This window comes from Melozone crissalis, unplaced genomic scaffold, assembly GCF_028551555.1.
Source record: "Melozone crissalis strain CALT ecotype California unplaced genomic scaffold, PUWL_Pcris_2 ptg000018l_1, whole genome shotgun sequence".
Classification (NCBI taxonomy): Eukaryota; Metazoa; Chordata; class Aves; order Passeriformes; family Passerellidae; genus Melozone; species Melozone crissalis.
This window is the reverse complement of record NW_026535796.1, coordinates 40,299,289-40,326,767: the sequence shown is the minus strand read 5'-3', so window position 1 is coordinate 40,326,767 and position 27,479 is coordinate 40,299,289. Positions and strand designations below refer to the sequence as shown.

Below are 27,479 nucleotides of genomic sequence, written 5' to 3'. Positions count from 1 at the left end.
GCCAAGCAAAAAACCACTCCCTCAGCAGCCTGGGCACCTGGGGACTGAGGCTTTGAAAAAAATCTGCCAAGGAGCCCAAGGTTCAACCCCCCACCCTGACCCCCACCTTAAACATACAACACCCATTTTTGGGCATAAAGCAGAGGGTCAGGGAATAGACTGTCATCATAAGACATGCAATTCTCAAGGTACTGTAGAATTAGATTTGGGATCCCCTTCTCTTCTTTATCAACCATTAGTGTGTCCTTTGCATTATCATATGTGTTCTTGGTCTGTAGTTTTTAATGGGAAAACTCATCAGAGGCCAAGTTCCTGAAAAACAATACCAGTGAGGTTGCTCCTAGTTCTGCATACTCTGCCATAGAGATGGGTAAGATGGAAATGATTCATGTAGAATTAAACTTCTTGACATATGCAAGGAGAGGTTTCTCTGAGTGTTCAGTACAGCCAGAGTTCTCTCATCAGCAGGGTAATCTCAGCTTGCCCCAGCTCAGAGGGCTTATACCAGGCCAGGAAAAGCAATAAATACAGCAGAGTATTCCTTCAGCTTTCCCAATTGCCACTTGGGGTACTTAATTCTTCCTGCTTGTGTCTGTCACTGTTACTGGATCACTGCCATAAACAATGTGGACAACCCCATAAACATGAAATGTACAAAAGGATGGTAGTGATTGAGAAAAGGAAAGGATTATTAATGCTAAAGGCCGTAGCTTCTTTACAGTAGCACACACATTCCAAAAAGGATTTTGATACATGCAGCTTCCTTCCTCTGAACACTGTATGGGCTACTGTTAGAGCCTTGAGTAACCTTCAGTACAGCACTTCAGTAATGCTGAACTAGTGAAACCAGACTCTCTACACTTGATCAAGCTGCTTCACAAATTTCTGCTCTCTCACATGTTGATCCAATCTGGTCTTTCTTTTCTGGCAGCTTGATTACATCCTAATAATTGCAGCTTCACATACTTCAATTCCATTATAATTTTATGTGGTTCCTGGAACTTCTAAAGAAGGTAGCTTTGGTCTTCATTACTTCTGTAATATGGTTCTGTGAACCAATCCAGAGCGTCATCAGTGTTTTCCAGTATCAGTCAACCTCAAAAGTATTTTTGAATTAAAGCCACTGGCAATTTATGTGGATCTCCTTGTAATGGAACATGGCAAAATGCTGCCTTTTCTGCAGAGTTCTTGGGTGGTCAAGAGCTGGAAGATACTTCTCAATGTAAAACTGTACATCTGTTGGAAATACAGTACAACAGAGAGGAAACAGTTTAGGATGTTCCTGGAGTGTGTGGAAGAGAATTTGCTCTAGAATTTGGTTACTAAGGACATCGCAGAGTTTCAATCTCATTGCTTTAGAAATCAATTTCAAAACATACAGATTGGAGGGATTTTTCTCCCTTCTGAGTGCCCAAAGAGAACGTGTTGTTTTCCAGAATCTTTGTTACATAACTTTCTGATTTCTTTTTGATCAGAAAGGTTGATAAAGAAGCTTCTTCAGACTTATCTAAATGCAGTGATTTTCAAACTATGAAAACATTGGCCCTCCTGTAAGTAAAGTAATTTTTCTATCAAGGTGTCCTGTCTTCTATCTTTACAACAGGAAAGTTTTCTTACTTCCTTACCTGCTTCCACTTTCTGAAACTGGGTGATTTCAGAAGAGACTGAGTCTTTACTTCACCACCACTCCTGCAGTATAAGAATACTCTTGTTTAGTGATGCTTAAATTTGGTATTAACATCCCTAACTAAAAAATCAGTTGATAATATTGTGCTTTCTTCTCCTGTTCTGTAACATTAAATGTGTCCAGAAGTTGAAGAGAAGTTTTATGGTTGCTGTTACTTCTGCTGGCAGAAAGGCTGTGATTTAGACCCTTACTGGCAGATATATATCATTTAAAAAAAACAATCCTAGACCTTTACACCATCTTAAATCTCAGACTGTTTTCCTAACTCCTTTCAGCAAGGAGATACTAAAACCAAGAGGTTAGCTTGCTTTGTCTTTTTGTTTGCTTGAAATTGGATACTATGTCTGTAGAAGCTACCCCTGGGATATGCACATTTTGAACTTGGTTTTGCTCTTCCACACTGCCAGAACAGGATTATTTAGGAAGCAATCTGTTTGCATCTATTTTTGGACTAATCCAAGAAGCTAGACATTTCAAGATAAAAATTTTCTCATGGGATAACTGACTCTAAGGATGTGTCATGCAGTAACTGAACAAAATTTAGGAATGTCCTGCAGTGATCAACTTAAGCTCTGGCAGAAACATACAATAGTTGAGATCTGACTATTGCCACAAATTCATGTCATTTCAGCCTCAGTCTCTCTTGGCTTCAAAACCTTTCAGTTTGTGTTTAGTGGAGGCACTTTAAGCCCTACTATGAGGTCACCATAGTGAGAGTATGCATCAATCTATGTAGACGCCAAGCTGTACCTGAGCCAGCAATGTGGCCTTGTGGCAAGGCAGCAAATGGGATCCTGGGCTGCATTACACAAAGTGTCATCAGCTTAGGGATATGATCCTTCCTCTCTACTCAGCATTGCTGAGGCACATCTGGAGTCCTAGTTCCACTCCTGCTCTCTCCAGTGCCTGAGAGTGATATATTGGGCATATTGGAGAGAGTCTAGCAAAGGGCTGATGACAATGAGGAAAGGCTGAGAAGGCTGTTGCTCTTCCACCTGGAGAAGGGAAGGCTTAGGGATACCTTGTCAATGTGCATAAATGCCTGAAGAGAGTGCGCAAAGAAGAGGGAACCAGGCTCTTTCAGTGGTGTTTAGTGACAGGACCAGAGATAGGGCCCACAAACTGAAACACAGGAGGTTCCCTCTGAGCACTAGGAAACACCTTTTTACTGCAAGTGTGACCAAGTACTGACACAGGCTTCCCAAAAGAGGGGGTGAAATCTCTCTCCTTAGGGATACTCAAAGGGTTTCTGGCCATGGTGGTGAACAACTGGCTCTAGGTAACTGTTTGAGCAGGGGGAGTTGGACCAGATGACCTCCAGAGATCATTCCAACCTCAACTATTCTGTGATTCTGTATGCTGAAAGGTTTTTTGTGTCTCTATTTTAAACATCTTCATGTGTCTTTGGATGGGTTACTTTCCTTTAGGGTCCTTAGCTTCAGTATTTAGATTTGGAGTAACTAAAGGAAAGCTTTCCTACCTGTTTCTATACAACTGTGGGGACTGCAGATATAAAAGATAGGACTTGAAATGTGATTCTACTTAGGCTTCCAAGGTTTTGACTTCCATTGGCACAACATGATAGTTTCTAGTTCTTGTATTGAAAAAGTGGTGAGGTCTCTGTTTACTTTACCATTTTGAGGGAAGCACTGCCCAGCTCCCTTGAGTCATCTTTTCAGTAAGCTTTTTTATAAAACTCTCTATAAAACACATTCTATGTCTGATTGATCTTATTACTGTTCTCTAAAACTTTTCCAGTTATAGTGCCTTCATTTCAGAAAAGGGCATGAGCACTGCACATGACACGGAGGGTGAAGGCAATCCTCCAATGGCCCAAATACTTTTTTTTTTAATTTCTAATACATTTTAATGTTGGAATTTTTTTTTTTGACTACTATTAGTCATCAAGTTGATTTCTTTGTGGAGCTATCTGTTTCAACTATGATTTCTTTTGAATAGTAAACTCAGTATGTGAAATGAGGATTGTTCTCCTTTTGTGTATTGAGTTCCATAATTTATCTCTTCAGATGTTCTGTTTCATGTCCACAATTCCTTAAACCTTTAAAAAATTTGGTTTCATATTTGTCATCCTCCTGCTTTTGGGTACAATAGAAGTTTAAGTGAAATGTTAATGCTTCCATTAGTATGGTAACTCTTTAGCTCTCAACATTTTAAGTAACTTCCACATTGTTATTTTGTTTGTTTTAAAGGAGAATATTAAAAAGTGAGCCACCTTATCCACAAGAAATGAGTGCTCTGTCTAAGGATATAATTCAGCGTCTTTTAATGAAAGACCCCAAGAAGAGGCTAGGTTGTGGTCCCACTGATGCTGATGAAATCAAACAGCATCCCTTTTTCCAGGTAAAGCAAACAACAAAACTCACCAGATCCCACTTATTCTGAATTAGTGCCTGTGAAATCAAAGTCTAAGGAAATTCCGTTGTTCTGTTAACAGAACAACTTAAAGACCTATTAGTTGCATGAATAATTGCATTGAAGTTAGTAAAAATATCCATGTGTTTGTATGTATGGATTTTGTGTGTATTAGAAGGGCGTGCTAGGTTTTTAATATATTCTGTCTGTATCTATCAGTTACTTGAAGAAGCTAAAGGAAACACTGCTGAAATCAGAAGGTTTAATGTAAAACACTGAAATTGTGTTGTGTTGTCTGTTGGGTTTTTGTTTGAAAGGATTTTTTTAAAGATTGGCACTAGAATTATTAGTAAAAATTTTAATATTAATAAAATTTACCAAACTCCTCTATTTACCTTGGCCTAATTGAATCTTTAGTCTTGTACAGTAAATTTTAATTTTGTTCAGATTTCAGTGTCTTAATGTTTGCTTTCAAACCATGATGAAGATTGGATTTGCATACAATATCTGTATTAAATGTGGTTAAAATTGTGTGATTTCTTTGAAAAAACAAATAATGTATTTATGGTGCTTCTGAAGCTAAGTAGAGTTAAACAGAATTAAGCTTCCTTAATTTACTGTTTGTTTTGGGAGATGCATTTTGCCATCATGTAACACTTTCTATTCTTTACTTGATTTCAGTTCCACTCCTTTACAGTAACAGGGCGGTTTGCTCATATCTGCTATTTCTATGCTTCCTCTTTCTAGTCATGCCTGCAAGTAAGAATTTGGAGGTTTATGCTCTCAGGGCTCTGAAAGCTGACATCAGTAATAAAGCATAGAAATTGGCAATGAAAACTAGAAGATACTACATGCATGCGTTGTGGCTAATGAAAATATAAATATTGCTTATTCTGAAATAGAGGCAGAAATTCAGGGACCATCACGCTAATTGTTTGGCACATCTCCACTGTTAAATTATGTTGAATTTCTTTTTGGATTCTGTCTGCATACTAAGAGCTTTGGCTTTAACTAAACAAATTAGTAGAGCATAATTTGAATGTTTTTCATCAGCCTGTGGAAAATGGCAAAGGGAGTTAGACTGTGTGATGTGACAAGGCTCTCTTTCCAATATCATTCTGTAAAATTTTCATTTAATTAAATTTATTTTCCTATTTTTTTGTTTAGAATATGAATTGGGAGGACTTAGCTGCCAAAAAAATACCAGCTCCATTTAAACCAGTAATCAGAGATGAATTGGATGTCAGTAATTTTGCAGAAGAGTTTACAGAAATGGATCCAACATACTCTCCTGCAGCAACTCCTCAGACTTCTGAAAGAATATTTCAGGTATTTTCAAAACTCAGTTTTTTAAAGAAAATTATTTTAAATTATTTTTTAACAATTCCTAATGTGTAAATAGCTTTTTTTTCACCTCCTGCCTATTAAGTTTTTGGAACTAATTGCTTACCTTCTAATCCCAGTTGCCAGGGCTTTTTGCTCAATAATTGCAAAATGAGAAAGGTGGAAACAGTCCTACTGCAAATAGGAAATTCCTTGTTTCTCCATTCCCAGCTGAATATCCTACTTGTTGGACTAAAGTCAGTCTGTTCTTTATTTTTTCATACATTGAGTCTTGTCATCTTGACTCCATCAGCCTGAGCTGCCAGCTTTGACAAGAGCAATTTAGTTCACCCATTTCCACATTATATGCTAGTTGAAGTAATCCTTTGGAAAGTGGGAGCTGAAATTCCACGTTTTGTAGGAGTGCTGTAGTTACTCAGCTGATGTTTCCAGATGAGTACAAAGCTTTCCTTACCATTCCTTCTGTGCTATTAAAGAATGATCCCTTCTTGACTACACAGTCTGGGTGTCAAATGGGCAGAAACAGCTCATGTGCAACCAACTTGGTACCAAAACTGCAGAGGTGAACAGCAGTTTGGATTGCCTTCTCTTTCCCCTTGTTGCGCTTTGTTGTTTTTTATTGTCTGTTTTTGAGCAGCTTAATCCTCAGGGTAGAGGAATGTAGTGTCATATTTTGGATCTTGTTAGATTCACAGTGACTGTAGCAAGCAGGTTATTTGTGTCTTAATAACATCTGATTCACCCTGCAGTGGTAGTCACAGCTGTTATTATGATACTCAAACTGGGCACATCATTGCCCACACATATTGATATAAATTTTATCCATTTAAAATTGTTCGATGCTTACATCACAATACAAACTATTTCATGCCTTAACTTTAAGGTGTCATGGGAGGCTGGCTAGTTTGAAGTCCAAGCCTTTATCACTATTGTAAAGCAATTGTAGCTGAGCCAGATTAACATTAATTAGAATTCTTGTAGTATTATTGTTCTGTCTCTAACTGTGGAGGATCATATAACTAATTCCAGGAAGATGCCTATTCATATTGAACAGAGTAAGTCACAATTTCTCTATTATGATACAAAAAATTCTGATTTATTGAAAAATTCTTCTGAATCTTCTGTTGTTTCATATGTATCATGGTAGTTTATGTGCAACAGTATCAAGCTGTGCCCTTCTCTGATGTTTTAATTTCACAGGGATATTCTTTCGTTGCACCATCTATTTTGTTTAAACGCAATGCAGCTACAGTAGATCCCTTCCAGTTTTATGTGGGGGATGAGAGACCTGGAATGACAACTATTGCCAGAAGTGCTATGTTGAAGGTAATAATAATATCAAGACTTAAATTAATTTGGTTAAATTAAAACTATGTGTAACTTCCCAAGCAGCAATCATAAGCTAGGCTATGGATTACAAAATAGTCATCATTCATTTATTAACTCTCTGTAATGGCTCCTCAGATGATTCAAGCATCTGATGATCCATCACATCTTGCATGTGATACTATTAAGAAATGGTTGAAGTTTAATCTGAAAAATGAGATGATAGTCTAGTTTTCCAGAAGTATAGTAATAATAATAATAATAAGACACCTGATACTTTTTATTCAGCTAAACACTATAGATATTTCTGAAGCTACTTTATTATATAATAATTCCATCTATGTTATATTTACCCAAAAGAGCATATAGTTGTGTGAAGCCTTATAAGAGCACATGCTATTGTGATGTCCTCAAATGAGTACATAGTTTTGTGGGTAAATGTATGTATGACCACCTTTGATCCTGTTTGTCTGAATATTTTGTATCTTCAATTGTTATAGTAGTAATGATTTATTTAGTGATTGTTTGTTTAATGTAATGTAAGCTTTACTCTTTGATTGTTAGAATAATGTATATGCATTTTATTCAGTAAAATTTGATTATATTTTAATAAAAAGAGAGCTCTTTTGCAGTTTTAAATATAGATGAAAAATTCTCATGAAATTTTACTCTTTGTCTTTGACTGTGTATACTAAAAGTATTCTGCAAAACTAAATACAGACAGTTTCCTAACAGGACTCTCCATTTTATCATCATTATGAACTGGATCTGAAAGAGAAACCATTGGGAGAAGGAAGTTTTTCCATTTGTCGAAAATGCTTACACAAGAAAACTAGCCAAGAGTATGCAGTAAAAATAATTAGCAAAAGGTATAAATATTCTATAAGACAATACAAATATTTTCTTTGCTTACTGTCGCCCATCGAGTACAATAATGTTCACTACATTTTTGGAAGTGGAAAAATAGCTTTAAAATTATTTCCTGTTCTGTGAATCTACAGAAACTTATTGTAACCTTTTGACCTTTAAAAGATTCTGAGAGTCTTTTGAAATAAAATGTTATTCTAGCTGGGACACAAGAAGAAACCTAGAGAGTACTTTTGTGGTTCCTAGTTGTATTCTATCATTATTTCCACTAATTTTGCTCCTAACAAATAAAGGTATGAGGCTCTTTTATCTTGACACTTAGGTGAACTGAATGTAGGCTTAAGCTAGCTCCCTCTCTTTAGCAGCCCAACTGATTGCCTAGGGTACTACTTTTAGGAATAGTCTGCAGTGTGGGTTGCCTCAGATCTAAGTGTGTGTGTATGTGTATAAAATGGAATTAGACTATGGAATTGTAAGTTGTATCTTGTTTCCTGGATGTTCTGAAGAGAACACCACAATGGAAGCAGCTGATTTGCTTTGTACACGGGTACCATCTGGTTCTCCTCCAGAATGGATTTCTCTGAGTTTCTGCTCAGAGAAGAATAAAGATAAGGGATTCTTTGAGTAGCAGATAGATTTTTGCCTTCATTTTACAGAGTTCATTACTAAGTACATCCTTAGTGTGTTGCAGAATGCTGACAGGAGAGTAGAAATGTTCTGCTGTCAGGGTGATAGTTCAGTGATCTCTTGCCCAAGACATTTGGCTGTACCTCTGTTTTTCCAGACTCTAGAAGAAGCTGTTTGCCAGACCTAAGTGTCTGTCATTTCATCATATACTTTTTGATTAGGACAAGTTCAAGAACAAGAAGCTGAAGTGTAGGTGTCTGAGTTAGTTTTGTGGAGTCTGCTGAATTAGTGGAAGCCTGCCTAAAACTGTCTTGCACTAGAAGTGGGATTCAGTAACTTAAACATAGACCTCTACATAGGGCCATTTTAGCATCTGTTGGTGTCTTCTCTGTCCTCTGGTTCCCATCAGTCTTGTGACTGCTACCTTTTTGTAGATGTCTTCATGGCTGATGTCATCTTCCAGGCTCTTCTTCCTATGCTTAGGCCACTGAATCCTACTCTAGGTATGTATGTTACAGTGAACTAGTTCACCCTATAAGATGGATTCATGGGAATTTCACTCATTATAATGAGACCCTAAGTGGTGTGTGGTAGACACCTACATTGGGTATTTTAGTGTGGAGATCTCTTCCATGTGTCTACACTCAGAAGTTTTTTCTGTGATACCAGCAGAGCTGTAGGTTAGTGCTCCCATCTCATTTTGACATAATGTGCATTTTGTTTCTGGATTACTGAGCAGACCAGTATTGACTTTTCCCCTGGAACTTAAGTTCTAGAAATTATGTCCCTGAATTATATTACTCATCAGGTTTTTTTTTGCTCTTTTTCCTTCATCTTGGTGGCTCAGGCTAAATGAAGCTAAAATCGCTGTATACAGAGATTTATGAAATTTTTTTTAGGATTGCAGGGTGTGAGCAGACTCAGCATGTTTGTACAGTATTTAGAGTTAGCAGTAAACCCACACTCTGAACAGTTGGCCAAAACCCAACTTGAATTAGAATCTGTAAGTAATATTGCTCTGAGGATCATGCCACTAAATCTTACTAAAAGGAAAAGTATAATAAATTTATAGGAACTTCTTTGCCTTAAAGTCAGTCTTTCACTCCTACTGGGCAAACATGCCCAAAAAGGGAATCTTACATCTAGGGAAACCTTTTCATGATACTTGGGGTGAAAGCTCAGGTGCACAGTTCCTCTGCCTTTTTAATAGTGCTGGACCTGCCCCCAGCCAACATTTTTAGGTTTCTCTGTATGTCTGACCACTGAAACAAAGTAAACTTGCTTGAGTCACTGTTTCAGAGCATCCCATTTGTTTCTCTCAAGGTTGCTTACAATCTGAGATGGTAACTATTTACAAAGGGGAAAATTTCAGAAAAGTCCACATACAGATTTCAAAGATTTGTGCTCATGATGCTGAATCTTTTTCATCTGTTTCCAAGATCTGCTTCCTTCTGATAGTAGTTTAGGGGGAAAGACTGTGAGTCAGGTTTTTTAATTCCTTAAAGGACTAGAAGTCACTTTCAGTTAAAAAATTTCAGCATTAGAGATGCAGGTGGAACAGCTTAGTTTACTTGTTGATTATATGAAGCCTAGAGAAATGCAGAATTCTCTTGCACAGAATTCTCACTGTAGTTCTCATTCTAATTAGGAGAAAAAAGCAACCAGAAATAAATAAAATATGTGGTGAAAGATTCTCTCTGTATCTGTTGCCTGTAAAGCCATTCTCTAGATCATTATAGGATTTGCCTTCCTCAGAGAGAGTTTTGGCAGAAATTTGCAGGTATTATTTGCCAAAAGTAAATCAGTATATTTAACTAGCAGAAAAAAATGTTCTGCTCTGTCACCATTCATGTAGTTTTTATGACACTCACCATTTTCACTTTTTATGGCTATAGATTTCAGTACTTGAAAGGGAATTTATGCAATGAGTTTTCTCTGGAAATAGTCTCTTATCTCTTCTATTTCAGATTTTTACAATGCTCTGTTGAGGGTTTTTTTTTGAATAACACATTTCATATATAGATGATGTTACTCTTTTTCTAGTAAATTTCGTAGTTTCTATATCATTTTGGAAGTACTTGTCCCCATTAAGAATGGAAAAAAGATTGGGCCAAGATAAAGGTGAACTAACAAATATTGGTAGTAAAAAGGTGAAGTCAAATTGCTCTGGACTAAGGGCATGGTTTGTTTTAGATTGAAACTATTCTGTATCACATCAGCTTTTGCTGTAGGAAGTTGCAGTTGCATTAAAAACATTGTTTGAATTGGGTGTGGGTTTTTTGATGGACTAAATTGCAGGGTTATGAGGAGAGGTTTTTCTCCACTTAATTTTAATATGCACTTAATTGTGTTCAAGTGGTTGTAATAGTAAAAAAATACGGATTGCAAACAGTTAAAAATAACACTTGGAATGTGCAATTTGCTCAGTAAAATTGGTACAAGATGACTGCTCAATTTTTCCAGAATGGAAGCCAACACCCAGAGAGAAATAACAGCTCTGAGGCTCTGCGAGGGACATCCGAATGTAGTGAAGTTACATGAAGTTTTTCATGACCAGGTATTTTGAAGAAACTGTAATCAACACCTACCAAACGTACTGCCATATGTTTTCCAAGAGCTTTTTGGACTTAAGCATTCTGTAACTGTTGAGACAACTTTTTTCCTAGGCTTTTGTCTAGTCAGTATAGAAAATGAAGCAGAAATTGTGCATTCTAACAATCTTGCAGTTACTCTAGCAAATCAAAACAGTATGCGAAAAAATTAGAGGCTTGAATTCTGTTCATTGTTCTGTTTTGTTTTTGTTTGCCATCATACAATGTGTTCATGGCCCAATTTCTGTATCTATGATACTGAAATGTGTTATCACCTTTGTCCCAGAATCATTATAAATCTTACAACAGTATTTGTGAATTAATTTATAAATGCTGTAAATGAAGATTATATTTAGTATCTTTTCCTACACATTAGTAACCTAATGGAGATAACCAAATAATTTGCCAGATGACCAAATGCAAAAGTAGAGCTTCTATTTGAAAATCCATTAAGATCAGTTTACTTAGATACCTTAACTGTCTTTTTCCTTTAATGGAATGCAGACTCTACAGCATGGAATAAAAAATAATTTGATTTGAATTGGAAGCTGGCCCTGATTTGAGCTAGGGTTTTGGACCAGATGTCCTGTACAGCTCCCTTCCAACCTAGACTACTCTGTTGTTCTGTGTTGGTCGATAGATTTTGTAGTGGAACAAGTGGTCTCTTACCTCTCCACATATCCCAGTCTGTCTCCCTCCTGCTATTTGTACTGGGACCAGCAGAGAGCTCATGTAGAGCACCTCAGAATTTACTGAGAGGATACAGTGTCTGTACTGTAATTTTTAATGACCCTTTTTTTTACATATATGCACAGTATGAGTGCACATGTGTAGAACAGGACATTTCTTTCAGTTTCCTTTGAGTAAAATGAATATGCTAAATCTAAAAAAATGGTTCTCCAGACTGCTGTGCCACTGAATAGGCTGCTCTCAACCAAGCAACCCGCTGTATTTTTAGCTACTTCTGGTAGCTCTCAGATGTTACCTTTCAGATTACTTGTGCACAATATTCTGAAGACCAAAACTGGAAGGAATGTTCTAGTTTTGACCTTTCTGCAGTTTGTCTTAATAAAAAGAAGTTCCAGTTTTTAACTTGTTCTGATATCAGTCTGTACAAATTCAGTATTAGTATTCCAACCATATAATATTGGGCTGCAGTCTCTTGGTGAGCCAGAAGTTTTCTAGTGAAAAAAATCTTTCTCCTTTTTAACTTCCCTATCAGATATTCCCAAGGCATAAAGAAAATTGCAGGAGAGGAGATCATTCAAGCACTACTGTATACCTTGGTTGTTCTAAGTGTTACTATTTTCTGTCCACATAGCTCTGCTTCTGTTCTTTGGTATATATAGTGTGCACCTTCTTGAATATTGCTTTGAATTCCGTTTTTTGGCCACTTCCCAGAACTTTTTTGCTGTGCTTGCAAATACTACTTTTGTTACTGTCATTCAGGGGAGGGAAGGGCTAGAAGCCATGGCATGCCCACATCCATTGCCTTTTCAGAATGCTGACTTTACTTCCTTGTTCTGAGAAGTCTGCTGATTGTTTAATGGCAAGATATTTGAATTGCAGTTGAGTGTGTGCCAATGTTGTCTAGGCCCCTGCTTATTTATTGCTTTCTAAAAACTCATTGCTTTTTTAATTTAAAAAAATGCTCTTTAAATTTTGGGAAGATATCTATTGTAATTCTAATGATGGAGTACTTTTGGCTACTACTCTGTAGGGGATAAAATCACAAGTTCTAGATAATTTTTTATTTCAGAGATTGAGTTTCAGAGTGCTTTTAAAGGATTTTGTAACATTTAAGTCCTTATGCATTTTAATAGATACATATCCTTATATCAGAACAGGCTTAAGCAGCAAAAGTTTCACATTTTCCAGCTTTACTTGTTAAACTAAGTAAAGCTTTTTCATCTCCCTACAAATGTGTACATTTAGCTGATGGCATTGCATTTCTGTTAATAAATATGGGTGCACATGGGAACACATTATTCTTCAGTCTCAACAAGACTGATGGGAAAAATGCCATCTGAGATTTGGTGCTTTTTTTTTTTTGGTCTTCCAAATTACTACAAGCAGCAGTGCTATTTCTTCAAACATTGAGAACCTGTCAGAATGGCACCTAACTCCTGAGTGAATGCTGGTTTGGAATGTTAAATTGCTAACATGCTGTATTTTTACTGTTTCAGCTTCACACATTCCTGGTAATGGAATTGCTGAAGGGAGGAGAATTGCTTGAACGTATTCAGAAGAAGAAACATTTCAGTGAGACGGAAGCCAGTCACATTATGCGCAGGCTTGTTTCAGCAGTGAGCCATATGCATGATGTGGGAGTAGTCCACAGAGATCTGAAACCTGAGGTATAGTGACGTATATATATATATATATATATATATATATATATATATATATATATAATGTTTAGACAATAAGTTATTAAATGTCTGGAATGTGTATCTCTGTTTCTCCAGCCTTTGTTACAGAGTTTTCTACTTCTGTATTTTTAATTAGGTGTTTTACTTAACAAACTCTGTACTTTAGCTTAACAAATTCTGTAGATATTTTTCTGTTCATAGGTAAAAGTAACTGTAAGCAATCTCTACTCTTAACTTGTTCAAAAACATTCTTTGCCTATATGGGGACATTTTTCACTAGCACATATTTATTGTGTGAAGCAGTTCATAAGCAGAGCTAGGTTGCTTGGGTATTTTGCCTGTACATTTCCATCTTTTGTTTGATCATAATTTCCTTAGTAGGGCTTCTTTTCCAGTTAAGTACAAAATGAGCACTAAGAGAGATTGTGATGTGAGTTCAGTGAGTTCGGTAGTTTCCCAAAAGAAACAATTTATTAATATCTGTTTTTCAGTAACTGTTTTCTGATATTTTTGTTGTGCAGCAGCATCATGACTTCTAGACCATTCAGTTTACTATTATAAGATTGACCACTGGCTTTGTTCTGCTTCCTGGAGCCAGTGTTTTCTTGGGTGCTTTTGCCAGCAATGGGTTGGGATGTACGTTTTCTCAGCCTGAAAATAGTGTAGATTAATGTTGATTCATCCAGTAAGGATGTTTATTGTAGGGTGATGACAGCCATCATACCCCAGGAAATAGCTGTTCCTTTTGTAGCTGGAGTTAAAAAATAATCCACCATTCCTACTGATGTTTTGTCTTACTGTAACATACTTTCTGTGATATGAAAGACTTGGTATTTTATAATAATTCCAATTCAACTGGTAAAGAAGTCTTCTAGGTGTTGCTAGTTGTTTATGAAAGCGAATCCAAAGTGTATGAATTTGAAAGAAACTCTGTCCTGGGCTCCTGTTGTAAGTAAACAGTTAAAGAGGGACTATTTTGAAATTCTAATGTGCGAGTTGGAAAAATCATCAGAGAAACTTTTTCCAAGAGTCACATTGCCAGGGTAAGAAAACTATTTTTGAAACAAGTAATAATTAAAAGGATGAAACCGACCCCACTTTCTCTCTTCTATTCTTATCATCTTAGTCTTACTTTCACTTTGAATATAAGGCACAGTGAAGCAAAGCTTCAGCTGTAAGGTAAATTAGGCAGTCTTCAATTCTACATTATGTTCAAGAACAGAAGTCTGGGAAGTCAAGTAATGAAGGGTTAGCAAACAGCTTGCAGAATCCATTGCCTCCACAAAGTTGGACTTAAGCTGCTTGTCTCCTTCTTGCCTGTGTTGAAAGTTACTATTTTAGGTTCTGACATGAACTTAGTATGGGATATGCAAGTTTCCCAGTATAGATATGGTTAGTGCATTTCTCTGTAAAAAGATATATAGGAAATCCTTCTTGCTTTTCTAAGAAGTCCAGTCAGATTTTTTTGCTGTTCAGCTTTGCAATCTAATGTGCTACTGATAATTATTTTTTTTAAAGTATGGCTGATTAAATGTAACTAACAGTGAGACTTTGAATTTCATGGACTGGAAGACTTCTGTTTATCAGTACTAATTAGATCACATATGTTGGTCTACAAAACAGAGGAAAAGTGCTGGATAGAAAGTAGACAATTCATAGGAATAAAGAGTTTGTGTAGCATATGTGACCATATTTGAAGCTTCTCAGTAGAGGATTTGAGGACTGTTTCTGTGATCATTAATCTGTGAACTGGGTTCTAAAGGTATTACAACAAAACATAAGAAGTGTGCAAGAATGTTGTTTATATATCCTAAAATAAATGTGAAATATAGCTGTAAATATTTGGGGAATAGGAGAGTTCTGAAATATGCCCAATTTGCCTCATTAACAGAAATACCTGAACCCAGTGTAGAATACTTGGACTGAACCTTTATTTCCATGCATAACCAATTTAATTTTTATCATAAGAAAGGTCTTTTAAAACCAATGTTATTAATTCTTTATTTTCTTGTAGACTATATAACATCACCATAGAAAAAAGGCTATTATATTAATCACTTGTCCTTGTATGAATATTTTTGCTGAAATTAGGCTTCCTGTAGATCCATTTACACAACAATTAAAAACTGACTTCTCTGAATGTGCGTTAAACTATATCAGCAGTGCAAAAAGCAAAAATACTAAAATACTGTTTTGTAGCAGCTATTTTCTTTTGTCCATAATGAATGGTCTCGGGTTCTCCTTATTGATCTGCTGGCAGTCTAGCAATCATTTTTACCCTTGTTAATGAGTTTGAAATTAATTACTTTGTGTGACTCATTCACCTTTTGTATTACAAGGTTAGATAAGACTATAGGATTTCTAATATTGAGATTTTTCTAGCATTCATAAATTGAGCAATAAGGAAGTAGCAAAATGATGCTCTTCTCTCAGAAGATGAAGGGAAGAGTAGAATTGGCTTATGATTCTTCTTGGCCTCAGTTTTTCTGTGACTTAGCTTCCCTCTTGTATCTTTCTTGGCAAATACAAATATTCAGGGCAGAAAAAAGAAGCAGATTGCCTTATATTTTCCAAATTGATAACAGCTTGTCTGTCCTCAAGTCCAAAGTGCCACATTCCAGTGTGTAAAGCTGGAGTTCTCAGGGACTACTGTACTAATGTCTCTGCCTTGGTGTAAGGAATAGGTTTGTGGTGGGACTGATACCTTCAGTGCTTGAATGCTGTCAGTCCCAGGTTTCTGTCAGAGCACATATCCATCCATACTGGCTTTGCCACCCATGCCAGACAGCTCTCAGTGAAACCTCTGAGCTGTTGGTGCACTTCTTAACACCACTTCATACCAAGGTGCACCTTTTTATCACCATCCTCCTCTTTCAAATGACTCTGGTGCATTGTTGTCCTCATGGCAATGCTGTGGTACCACTTGAGTACCAAAAACTGTTCAGTCACAAGACAGAAGGAGCAGTGGGAATCCCCCACACAAGAAAGCTGTTGTTCACAACATGCCAGAAGGAAGTGGAAGCTTAAGAAAATTTTCTTTTGTCTGAGGAAGAAGGCGATTCTCCCATCTCCAAATGTGTTGATGTCTTGAGGTTTTTTTCTTGTCAAAGTTCCCAGAATTCTCTTCTCTGCTGTTCTGTGCCACGTATCCATTTTCATTAGTAATCTCAGAACTGCCCTGACTTGCAGATATGGAGGGGCAGGTAAACACGTCACATTTCTTACAATCCAGAGTATTGTTATTTCTGTTTTTCTCTTCCCTCAGTGTCTCACAGTTCACCTTTCCTCTAGATAATGGAAAATTTTCTGAAGTGATAGATGTAGCAAAATAATTTTAACTAGTTTTGTACCCAGTGCTAATATTGATTTTTGTCTTTGCTTTTCAGAATTTACTATTTACAGATGAAACTGATAATTCAGAAATAAAAATAATTGATTTTGGCTTTGCTCGTTTAAAACCACCTGATAATCAGCCTCTTAAGACTCCGTGTTTTACCCTTCATTATGCGGCCCCAGAGCTCTTGAATCACAATGGTTATGATGAGTCTTGTGATCTGTGGAGTTTGGGGGTCATTTTGGTAAGTGATTGAGGTTTTTAACTGTAATTTTATTGCATGTATTTCTTTTTTGTTAAAATGCAAGGGACTTGAGATGATTTCATACATAAATTGGTACATGCTGAATTCAAGGGAGGTGAAAGTACTACTGCACAAATAATATGTTCCAAAGACACATCTTTTCCAGGAGCAGAATTTTTTTAGCAAGTAGGAAATAAAATTTAGCATTTTTGGGAATGGAAAAATTACTTGATACAGTCAGCTTCTCAAAAAGATATATGCTTCTTAGGGGATTTTACAGGCATCCATATAATCTTCTGACACTTTCAGTTCAGAGAAGGAATCAACCTGTATTCTGATCTACAGAAAATTAGTTTCATTTGATATAAATGGGGTAGAAATATATTTTGTTCACGGCTTCCTGAAATAGATGAATGTTTTTTCTAACAAGGACTCCAGAGAAAGTCTTCTGTATTTAAATATTTAAATATTCGATAGCCTAAAGTTATGTTTAGGCCAAGTTTTATTGTGTAGCATTGGTGATGCAAACAACAGCCCTTCATATTTAACAGCAGAGTTGCCTATAAATACCCTGTGTTTCCTAAGGCTGCTTTTGTTCTTGTGGCAGTACACGATGCTGTCAGGGCAGGTACCATTTCAGTCTCAAGACAGAAGTTTAACATGTACCAGCGCGTTGGAAATTATGAAGAAAATAAAAAAAGGAGAATTTTCCTTTGAAGGAGAGGCTTGGAAAAATGTTTCTGAAGAGGCTAAAGAGCTAATTCGAGGTATGTATTTACAAGTATTTAAGGTACATTGTTTTTATTTAAAAAGTAGAATTTGGAGAACCAAGTTGTACAATATCTGGATGCTCTGAAGTGTCTCACCTGACAGAGCAATATGCACAGCTTGAGCTGTGTACTGACCTCTAAAACTAGCAACGAGTGGCAAGGGACACATCAGAATGTATTGCTTGTACACCTAGCAGAGTTTTCTAATATGGTAAGATGCTGATGAGGTTAGTGGGGTTAGAAGGAACTGAAGAGCTTCAGAAAATTGAACTCACTCTTATAACATGTTTAAGAGCAGAGTTTTTTATTATGTTGTTTTTGCTTTTCTAAAAAATCAAAACAGCTTATGAGATAGATAAAAGTCTTAAAAGCTGAGCTTTTGTAGAGAATGGATTTATTACTATTTCTTTTCTGTTGGCTATTTTTTAATTCCTGTAAAAAGACTGCTTACTGTATTTCTGAGCTACTTCACTGACCATTGCTGTGCTTTGGTTCCCTTAAGCTTTAGAGCATCTAATTATGTTTTCATCATGAGCTAGACACCTACTTAATGCTACTTAGATGGAGTTCTGATTTCTGTAGAAGCAGATTTTTAAGGAATTTTTCTGCCAAAAATGTAGGGATTTCCAGATTCAGACTTGAGTAAATTATGCAGGGAACCTGAGGCTTACTCTTATGAACTTTATCCTAAACAGGTTATAAGTGAAGAAATCATTTGGTAGTTCTGAGTTTCTGTGAAGAGATATGTGAGTTATCAAATAGTTACAATTTTTTGCCTTTAAGATTCTTCTGGAGAGGATGATAGTATAACATTGTGTAAGCCTTATCTAGGATAAATATTGGCATACCTAGGATAAATATTGACATTAATTACTTATCAGAGCAATGCATGAGATTTTATTAAGAAATATTTGCATTTTCTATTGACCAAAGATAAATAGCTGACAGTTTTAAAGACTGTAATGTGTTTCTATTAGGACTTCTCACAGTGGATCCAAACAAAAGGATTAAAATGTCCAGCCTGAGATACAATGAGTGGCTTCAGGATGGCAGCCAGCTCTCATCTAACCCTCTAATGACACCTGATAACTTAGGCTCTTCAGGAGCTGCAGTGCACACATATGTCAAAGCCACTTTCCATGTAAGTTCTGAGAAATTGTTTGTCACAAGCTATGTTTTGTAATGTGTCATCTGGATTTGTGTGTTTTCTCTTAACAACTATACATATCTCTCCTTATAATTCAGTATGTCCTTATAGCTCGATTTTTTTTTTTTCCCCTCAATAACATTTCCTCATAACATCTCTGATGGAGTACACAAAAATAGGAATGATGAAGCAAGCATAAATTTTTTGGAGGTATTTATTTTCATGAGGATTTGGACATTGAGTGCTGTTCTGGAAACAGCAATTAAAAGTATTCTATGTCTTAGAGAAATCTATTAAAAGGTCTTTAAACTTTTATTTAAATTAAACCAAAATTTTATATTTAACCTAAGTAACGATTTGACATTTGTCCCTAGGGTTACTAAATTGAGGTAGAATTTCTGGAATTTATGTAGTTCATGTTTTTTGTATTATGGGTGCATGTTTAGTGGACTTGCTTGTCTACTATTGTATATTTATTAAAATCATTTGAACTGCAACTGTATTTTACAAACATGGTGTTGATTCTCATGATACCCTCTACAGAGAATAAATCAAAATTGAGCAGATCTATGCTGAAATGCTTGTGGGTGCTTTTTAGGAAGGAGAGAAGAACAAAGTAATTGTTTCTTAGAGAGGTCCTGACAAGCAACATAATTTGGGCTGAAAGCAAAATTGTAATTTAGCAGTCCTCTCTGAAAATGTAGTGTTAAATAGGTTAAGGCTAAGTAAAAAATACTGCTAAACTGAAAAGAACAAGGAGAGGAAGATGCCAATCAATAATGTTATGTTTTGGCTCTTATGTACCTGTAAAGGCTAGTAAAAAGCTATAATAGGAATTAGTCAAGAAATTACATTTTATCTTGTGATGTACCATGGACCATTCACAGTAAGTGATAAAATGTGTTAAATATCTTGAAAAACCTAGAATTGCCTTTTATTTTGAAACAGGCCTTTAACAAGTACAAAAGGGAAGGATTTTGTCTCCAGAATGTGGACAAGGCACCTCTTGCAAAAAGAAGGAAAATGAAAAAAACAAGTACAAGCACAGAGACACGTAGCAGCTCCAGTGAAAGTTCCCATTCTTCTTCCTCTCATTCTCATGGTAAAACTACCCCCACAAAGACATTGCAGCCCACAAACCCTACAGACAGCAATAACCCAGAAACCATCTTCCAGTTCTCCGACTGAGCAGCAGAATGTTTTGTCTCAAGGAGTTAAATGGTTACAGACTTGGCAGTACCTGTATTGTCTTCTCCTGCCCTTCCTCCTGTGGCTTACAGGCTGCCACAGGAAGACTTCTGTTGCTTTAGAAATGTATTTTAGTCATACCTTTTTAGCTCTGTATTTCCATACATTTCCTTCTAGCGTTGTATGGTATCACTGGATATAGTGTAATACTGTTATACAGCCAACATTGTATTCTCTGAGGGCTACGTTACTGGTGTGCAGCCAAGCTCCAGGTAAGTAGCTGTGCTGCTCATGGTACTGCTTGGAAGAAGACTGTTCCTCAGTGTCACAATCTTCCTCCCAGTTCCTTCCCTACTGCTCAAAGAAAGGAAAGCTCTGTAACATCGGTAGAACTTCGAGATCTTCTGCTCCTACCCAGCTCTGTGAAGAATATTGTAGAATTTGATTCTTCATGCATGTAAACAATCATTGGTACAATGCACCAAAGCAGTATAGTACTCTAAAGCCTTTTAAATTTATGGTTATGATCTGTCCCATTTATTTGAATTTTAAGATCAAAATGAAGCACTATGGAACTCCTACTTTGTTTAAAAAATATCTTGTTCTAAACAACAGAGAATAGAAGTCTTAGATTTTTTTTTTAATTTATTTATTTTTTTTAAACACTTCTAGGGTAAAAGATATCTGATAAGGTGATATGTCTATTACTGTGATACAATAACTTTTATTTTTTGAAGTTATTAGCTTCTAAAAGATTTTAAAGATTCTAAAATGTAGTGCTATAAGAGAAAATTAAATTTCATATTTGATTCTTTGGAAAATGGCCACATGTTAAAATACCTATTCCAAGATTTAATTATAATTTATATTTTCTTTTTATAATCACACAATAATTTTAAAATACTAAGATTTTTTAAAGATGAGAAAACTCCAGTTTCAGCATTTGTTTTTATAGGGTCCATAAAAATGCATACCAAGTTATTTGAATTTTGCATTGTGCAAATATGGCAGTCTAACAGTGACTGTAAAATATTAGAATATATAAGTTTTATTTTTTTGCACTTTATAACATCCAAACGAGATGTTTTGGAATAAAGTGCACTCAGATGTCTCTTCCTACAAGGTGCTGAGCACTGTTTTATGGGCTGAATGACTTGAAATCCACCATATTTGGTGGTTGTGGTCATAGTGAAGGAGAATTCTGTACTTTGCAGGAGTGAATCCCTGTATATTACCCACTGTTTTCATTCCTTACTGTAAAATGCAAAGCTCTTTCTATCTTGCTTTTACATTGTATATAACAAATACTAGACCTGGGCACCTTGTGTAGTGTAGATGTTAACAACTTATGCACTGGGAATACTAAAGGGAAATTATATTGAACACTGTGCTTCACGACTTGTTCACTGTGGTGTTCTACAGTGAAGTATTTCCTACTGTGATAGTATAGTATGTACATAACTGTTTGGAATCATAAATGTGACTTAGAGAAATATCAGCATAAACTTTTAAATCAGTATATTTTATAAATTTATGGAGAGCTCTTTTATAGCTTGTATTCTCAATGACTAGGGGTAACTTAAGTGCTAAAAATGACTCCAGTTTTGCAAATACTTACATGTGTAAGTTTCCACTGAAGTCAGAGAGGCTCCTTGTCATATGCCTAAATTTGTGTGATGGAAGACTAATTGACTAGAGGATTTTGTTAACAGCTGTCTCTATCCTAAAGTAACCTTAATCCAAACCCTATGCAAAAAAAAAAAAAGGTTATAGAAATTGTTTATATCAGTGATTTTATTTATAGAATTAAATCATATATCAGTATTGACAAATACAATAAATCCATGTTTACAGGGATTGTGTGTATCGAAACATGGCTTTGAAGCCCAACATGTTTGTTCTGTGTTTCTTTAATATTAATAATGGCATTCTGAGGTTTTGGAATTGCTCATGTGAAATAGTTTACTACTTTCTTGATGTGAATGTCAACAGTAATTGCAGCATTAATTTCAGGTTGATGTGAATATTGAGATTTGCACTGTTTATGTAGAAGTAGTATATTTAAAGATCAGTCTATGTGCTAATAACACAACCAATTTTAAGTGGCCTATGTTAAAGTATTGAAAAATAATTGTCAGTGTAATATATTCAGGTTTGCTTTCTGAATGCTCTCTTTGGAAGTAATCTCAATAGTGAACATGGCTCATTTGTAAAAGAATACTTTTTCTCTCCCAAATAAACTTGCTGTAAATACAACAAACAATCCACCATTCATACTCGTTACGCAGACAGTATCAGTGAATTGGGAGATTGGAAAACAGGTTGCTTATCAAGTTTGCACTTTGAGGAGTTCGTGGAACTTGTCTTCAGGATGAGGACAACAAAAAGCAATTTCAGTCTGATTTCATTTAAGTGTAATAAACTGTTGGATACCAGGTGGATTTGGAATATTGTGACCCAGCTGAAAGAACTTAAATGTTAGGAACACGGGATGTTAGGAAACGTTGTTTTCCTGTTGGAAAATTTAAACTGTTTCTTGACAAACTGATGAAACAACAAGAATGTTTGCACAAGATACTAAATGCTAGAGATAATGGCTGTCTTGTCAATCTTTTTTTCTGCACAGGTTTTGAGAGACTGTTGTGAGACAAAAAGTTATTAGAATACATCACTTGTATCAAAGACAACTTTTATAGCTGAATATTTCTGTGTCCTCTTTGTGCTCTCACGGTAGTTGTTTAATAAAAATTGAAACCCAGGGTATTTCTTTTGGGCAGGGCTAAGTACATTTAGGTGTCACCTTGTATTTGCTTTGAACCAGTTACCCAGGGTAGCTGAAATGCTTGACTGCCTGCTGCCTCCAGGTGAAAGAGCTCTCGAGGAAGTGGATTTGACACTAAACTGTCTGAATTTTTAGATTAGCATTACATAAGCAACTGCTGATGTACATACACATTGATACATTGAAACTTGAGTTGCAAACTAGGCAGCTCAAGATTAGGTTTACTTCTTGTTCTAATGTCCCTGCAGGAGAGTATTTACTCTTGGCGGAACAATGTTTTGATCTGTTGACCAGCCTGGAACTCAAGGTCATATAAAGACCCGTGGGCCATGTTTTTCTTACTCAGACCACTGTTTCAAATTTAAAGTGTACAAGTTAATCTTCATTAGTACTACAAATACTTTATATTGTCTTGGTGAAGAGATGCTACACTGTGAATTATGTGTATACTCAGATTAAGTTTTCTTCACAGTGCTGCTATGCCTCAATCAGCTTTAATGTCTGGTAATGAATCTGTCTGCTGTCAGAAATACAATGATGTCAGTGATGTTGTAGGCAGATTTGTGTGAAAAGTCAAATTTCTTAGGAGTAGAGATTTCAGTTAGTGTGGATTTTAATCTAATCTTCAAAGTACTCAGTATCTGGTAAAGCCATTTCTTTGTAATACTTTTAGAAACATGAATACTAGTATAGCAGGTAATTCTGCTAAAGGATTTAGAGAAGTACAAAGAAGAGTACATAACTTACAGTTCCTCTGGTTTAGTGAAATTTCTAGACTTTGAGGAAAAGAATTGGTGTATTTGGCATGTGCATTGTTTCCTGCTATTAAAAAACCCCTATTAAGTACTTCATTAAACAGCTGGGGGCAAGGGGGATCATGTACTGCATCACAGAATGGATTGAGGCTTCAAATTGGCTCTGCTAATGGAGATATTTTCTCAGCCCTTTTCCATGGCTACTTTTCTGAACAAAATAACAATTCCTACACAGCTGTATCCCTTCTCAGTCATCTGAGAACAGAATAATTCTCAGCAGAAAATGTGTTCATTGGTTATAATGAAATGTTGCACAAGCATTTTATAATCTGTGCATGTGTTGTCTGCATGCATGTAGATACATGCTGTATTGCATGTCTAGATCTCAATTTAAAGTAATATGCCTTGATTAAGAGAGCTTGCATTTTAAAAATGGGTTCTGGGCTCACACAGATTTGGAGGACCAGATAAGGCTGCCACAGAAGAGGAAGAAGGTTGTAGGAAGTCAGAGGTGAGAAGCTTCTGGGCAGATATTTTCAGGGGTAATTTTTCCCCTGGCTATCTCCATGTGCATGTATTATTCACTGGCAATGAATTGCAAGCTTTCTTGCCAGTTATCCAACATAAACATATTTCCTACCTCTGCAGGTCTCTGAGTATATGTGTGTGTGTAGCTTTATAACATTTACTTCATCATATTGAATTTATTTGTTATGTCTTGGGTATCATTCCAGGTGTTTTTACTAAATTAATGGTCTTTATTTCTTCCCCCATAAATGACAGTCTTTTTCAAAATACTGTTTTTACATGGCAAAACATACTATTGCCTTCCTTCAGTTGAGATAGTTGACTGAATATTCTGGATTGAGAGATCAGAATATAACATGGGTATTTCAGCTGTAAAGGGATAAAAGTGCTTTGATCTTTGTTTGCTAGTGAGAAACACTTCTCAGTTTGGTCCTTTATACCCACAAGGCACTGGATTCTCTAAAAGTAGAAGAAATTTGGAGCTGTTAACTAGCTTTCATCTGCCATCACACATTTTTTCTATCACATATTAAATAGATTCTGAATCTTCAGAACACCTGTGTACAAAAGAAAACTCAGACTGATTCCTGTAGTCTGCAGTAGAAAATGAAGTTATGCTTTCAATTACACAGACTAACTGAAACAGTCTCTTGTTTGTGGTGCCCAGAAACTGCACAATAGAGAAATGCAAGAGACCTGCAGTAATGTAAATTTCAAGAAAATATGTATTTTGACAACCTTCATGTTCTGTGTGACAGAAATGGAAGACAGCAACTGGCTGGGAAACATTTTAAAATGTTTAAGCAGAGATGTTATGGGCTGGTCTGACTAATACTTTATTCAGTGGTAGAAAGGAATCCATATTATTCACATGTAAAATTGCTTTTAAAAATTGGCAACCAATCTAACTGTATTCACAAGAATCATGCAGAAGTCTGCTAACTTCCTTTGAAATGCCAATAATAAAGGAAAGAAAAACATAACTCTTCTTTAATTGCTTCAGGAACTGCCAAAAAACCTAACAGATGAAAATGTAAATTGATTGCAAACTTCTTACAGCTTTCTTAATACAAAGATATTTGTCAACAAATCCAGCATCAAATCTTTAAATTGGTCTCATTTATGTTCACCTGATTTTCCCTAGTTGTTTTTTTATTTTGTTAAATGTGTAGTTGTCTTAGTATGATTATGACCAAAAGTATATTTGCATAAGCAGGAGGAAAAAAAAAAATCAAAGGATTTAGGATTAGGCCTTGTGAATAACCAAAATAAATCTGCTTGGAAAGGTAACCATTTCAAAATATGCATATATATTAATGGTATTTGTTGATAAAGCCATGTCTAGCCAAGTACATTTTATCTAAGTTATGGGTGGGATTTTGTGTGACATTCAACTATGCTAAAAAAGCTTTTAAGTTTAAAGTCTTTGGAGTTTAGGAAAGTAAGAAGAAAGGGGAAAATTTAAAGATGATGCTGCAGAGAGGGGACAATGCTTGAAGTTTGTCCCTGAGTTACTCGAGGTGACTGCTTACAGAGGTATCATTGTATGGTCTGCAGGAACTCAATAGTTCATATGCTTCTTTTCCTATAAAATTAATATACAGTGGAGAAGAAAAATTCACAAAAACAGCAGATACCTCAAAGCTTTTCTCAGGTGTCTCCTTAATGAGTTCTCATCTTTTAAGCAGATAACTCTGCTGACCTTAGCGGTTACTTGTGTTGAAGCTACAGATGCTTGAGGGAACAGGATCCCACTCTCTGGCTCACTGTAGAGGGATGCTACAAATCAGAGCTCAAGGTGCTGTGTCCCTGCTGCTTTGAAGTTCAAGTGTTCATACAATTCTGCTTAGTATGTATCACCATGTCAGCCCCATTGGTATGCAGCTGGGGCTGGTCAGTTCCATTTTTTAGTGCTGTCAAATTAAAGGAAGACTTGAGATCTACTTCAGGACCGAAGTGAGAACAGGCTTTGAATCTTAACATGCATCTGGATTACAAAAATTAATTAAAGTTTGGCATTGGCTTTCAATCTTGATAGTCTTAAGATGCTTCTGCAGCAAATGTGGATGCTTACAGATATCTTTACAGTATTGATCTCTTTCACCTGCAGAGAAAGAAACCTGCAAAATTGTTTCTTGCCAAATAAAAACTTTTGCTGGAGTCCTAGTAGAAGAAATCATCCCTAATTTCTACCTTTACCTTTGAAGCTATAAAGGCAAAAAATGAATTGGTGACAGATTCTGACAGCTGGTTATAAAGGAGCAGGCTGTGTTAATTTGCAGTGAGAGGAACAGGGCGTTCTATTTCATGTGTCAGTGTGGGCAGGGAGTGGGGAGAGGGAAAGAAATGGGAAGGAGGGAATGCTGAGTGCTTTGCCTCGCTGTATTTACAGGACATTCTGGTTGCACACCATTGCTTTTGAAGGACCAATGATTTCTATATTCAGTTAAAATCTTTTTGAATAAAAAAACCCCACACAGATTAACCTGACAACTTTTCTTCTTGGAAACAGTGCTGTTTTCAAGTGGCAAATACAGCATTGTGGACATTGATTCCTTATTTCCTTAATGCCAGTTATCAACAGATTACAGTGGAATTTTCTTTCTGACAAATACACACCTCTCTCAGTTCTTTGTCATGTCAACATGCAAAACCTTGTGATAGAATTTTATAAAAAAGCAAAGAAAATTTTATAAAAAAGAGAATTAATTGAATTGGGGGTTTTTTTGCCCAACATTCAGAAAATAAATGAGGATTCTTGGAGTGGGTCCAGAGGATTATTCTGAATGTGATGGGAAAAGTACTAGAAGAAAGGATAGTTTTGTGAATAAAGTGGTGAAGAAAATACAGGAAAGCTGTGCCCCAGAAGACTGCCCAGGACTTGTGGAACACTAGTGGAACCAGATGTCAGGTGAATGCTCCGGTCTCTAGAGCTGTTAAAGCCTAACCATGCTTTTTGGAAGGATGATAAGCCCAGCCTGTTGGCCAGTCCTGTCAGAGCCCAGGATTTGTGCCATGACCTGTTCAAAGGCACGTGATGAGCCCCAGGGGAGGCATTCTTTGTTTAAGACTATTTTGTACTAATTCTGGATCTGCTGATTTTTTAAAGACTTCTCTCCAGTTATTAACATAATTGAAACATCTAATTTAAATGCAGGATTTTTCATTCTTTCCAAACAGAACAAAAATAGTTGCTGAGCACTCCGTTGTCACCAGGTTTTTCTTGCCTCTGGATATAATGAACCGATGATGTTGCTGAGATTATTCGTTGTCATAGTATTCATACTAATCAATATTTTCTGTCAATGTTTTAAGGTACCTACAGGTTTAGAAATTTTCCGAAGCTGAATGTAGCTTTCGACTCCCTCTGGTGGTCTGGCAATGGAGCTGGCAAATAGTTTCTCTATCACTGACTGCAAATGTTTGAATGCTGTATGACATTGTATTTTATTTTTACCCTTAAAATAGGAATAGTCAAAAAAGATACATGGCTGGGTTTCTGTTTTGAAAAGTAGAGGCCTAATAACATGCAAAATCGTTGTAT

General features: G+C 36.1%; 1 protein-coding gene across 2 annotated transcripts in view; it reads left to right on the top strand.

Moving 5' to 3' along the window:
• The window catches only part of RPS6KA5 (ribosomal protein S6 kinase A5), a 67,183-nt gene extending 44,525 nt beyond the window's left edge, over positions 1–22,658 (top strand). For both annotated transcript variants that reach the window (XM_054275214.1, XM_054275215.1), the window contains 10 exons: positions 3,898–4,048; positions 5,228–5,389; positions 6,605–6,730; positions 7,466–7,599; positions 10,688–10,781; positions 13,002–13,172; positions 16,574–16,765; positions 17,373–17,532; positions 18,513–18,676; positions 19,631–22,658. In XM_054275214.1, coding sequence (XP_054131189.1) covers positions 3,898–4,048; positions 5,228–5,389; positions 6,605–6,730; positions 7,466–7,599; positions 10,688–10,781; positions 13,002–13,172; positions 16,574–16,765; positions 17,373–17,532; positions 18,513–18,676; positions 19,631–19,870 — 1,594 coding nt within the window. In that variant the 3' untranslated portion in view covers positions 19,871–22,658. The remainder of the gene's footprint in view (positions 1–3,897; positions 4,049–5,227; positions 5,390–6,604; positions 6,731–7,465; positions 7,600–10,687; positions 10,782–13,001; positions 13,173–16,573; positions 16,766–17,372; positions 17,533–18,512; positions 18,677–19,630) is intronic.
• Positions 22,659–27,479: the final 4,821 nt, after the last annotated feature.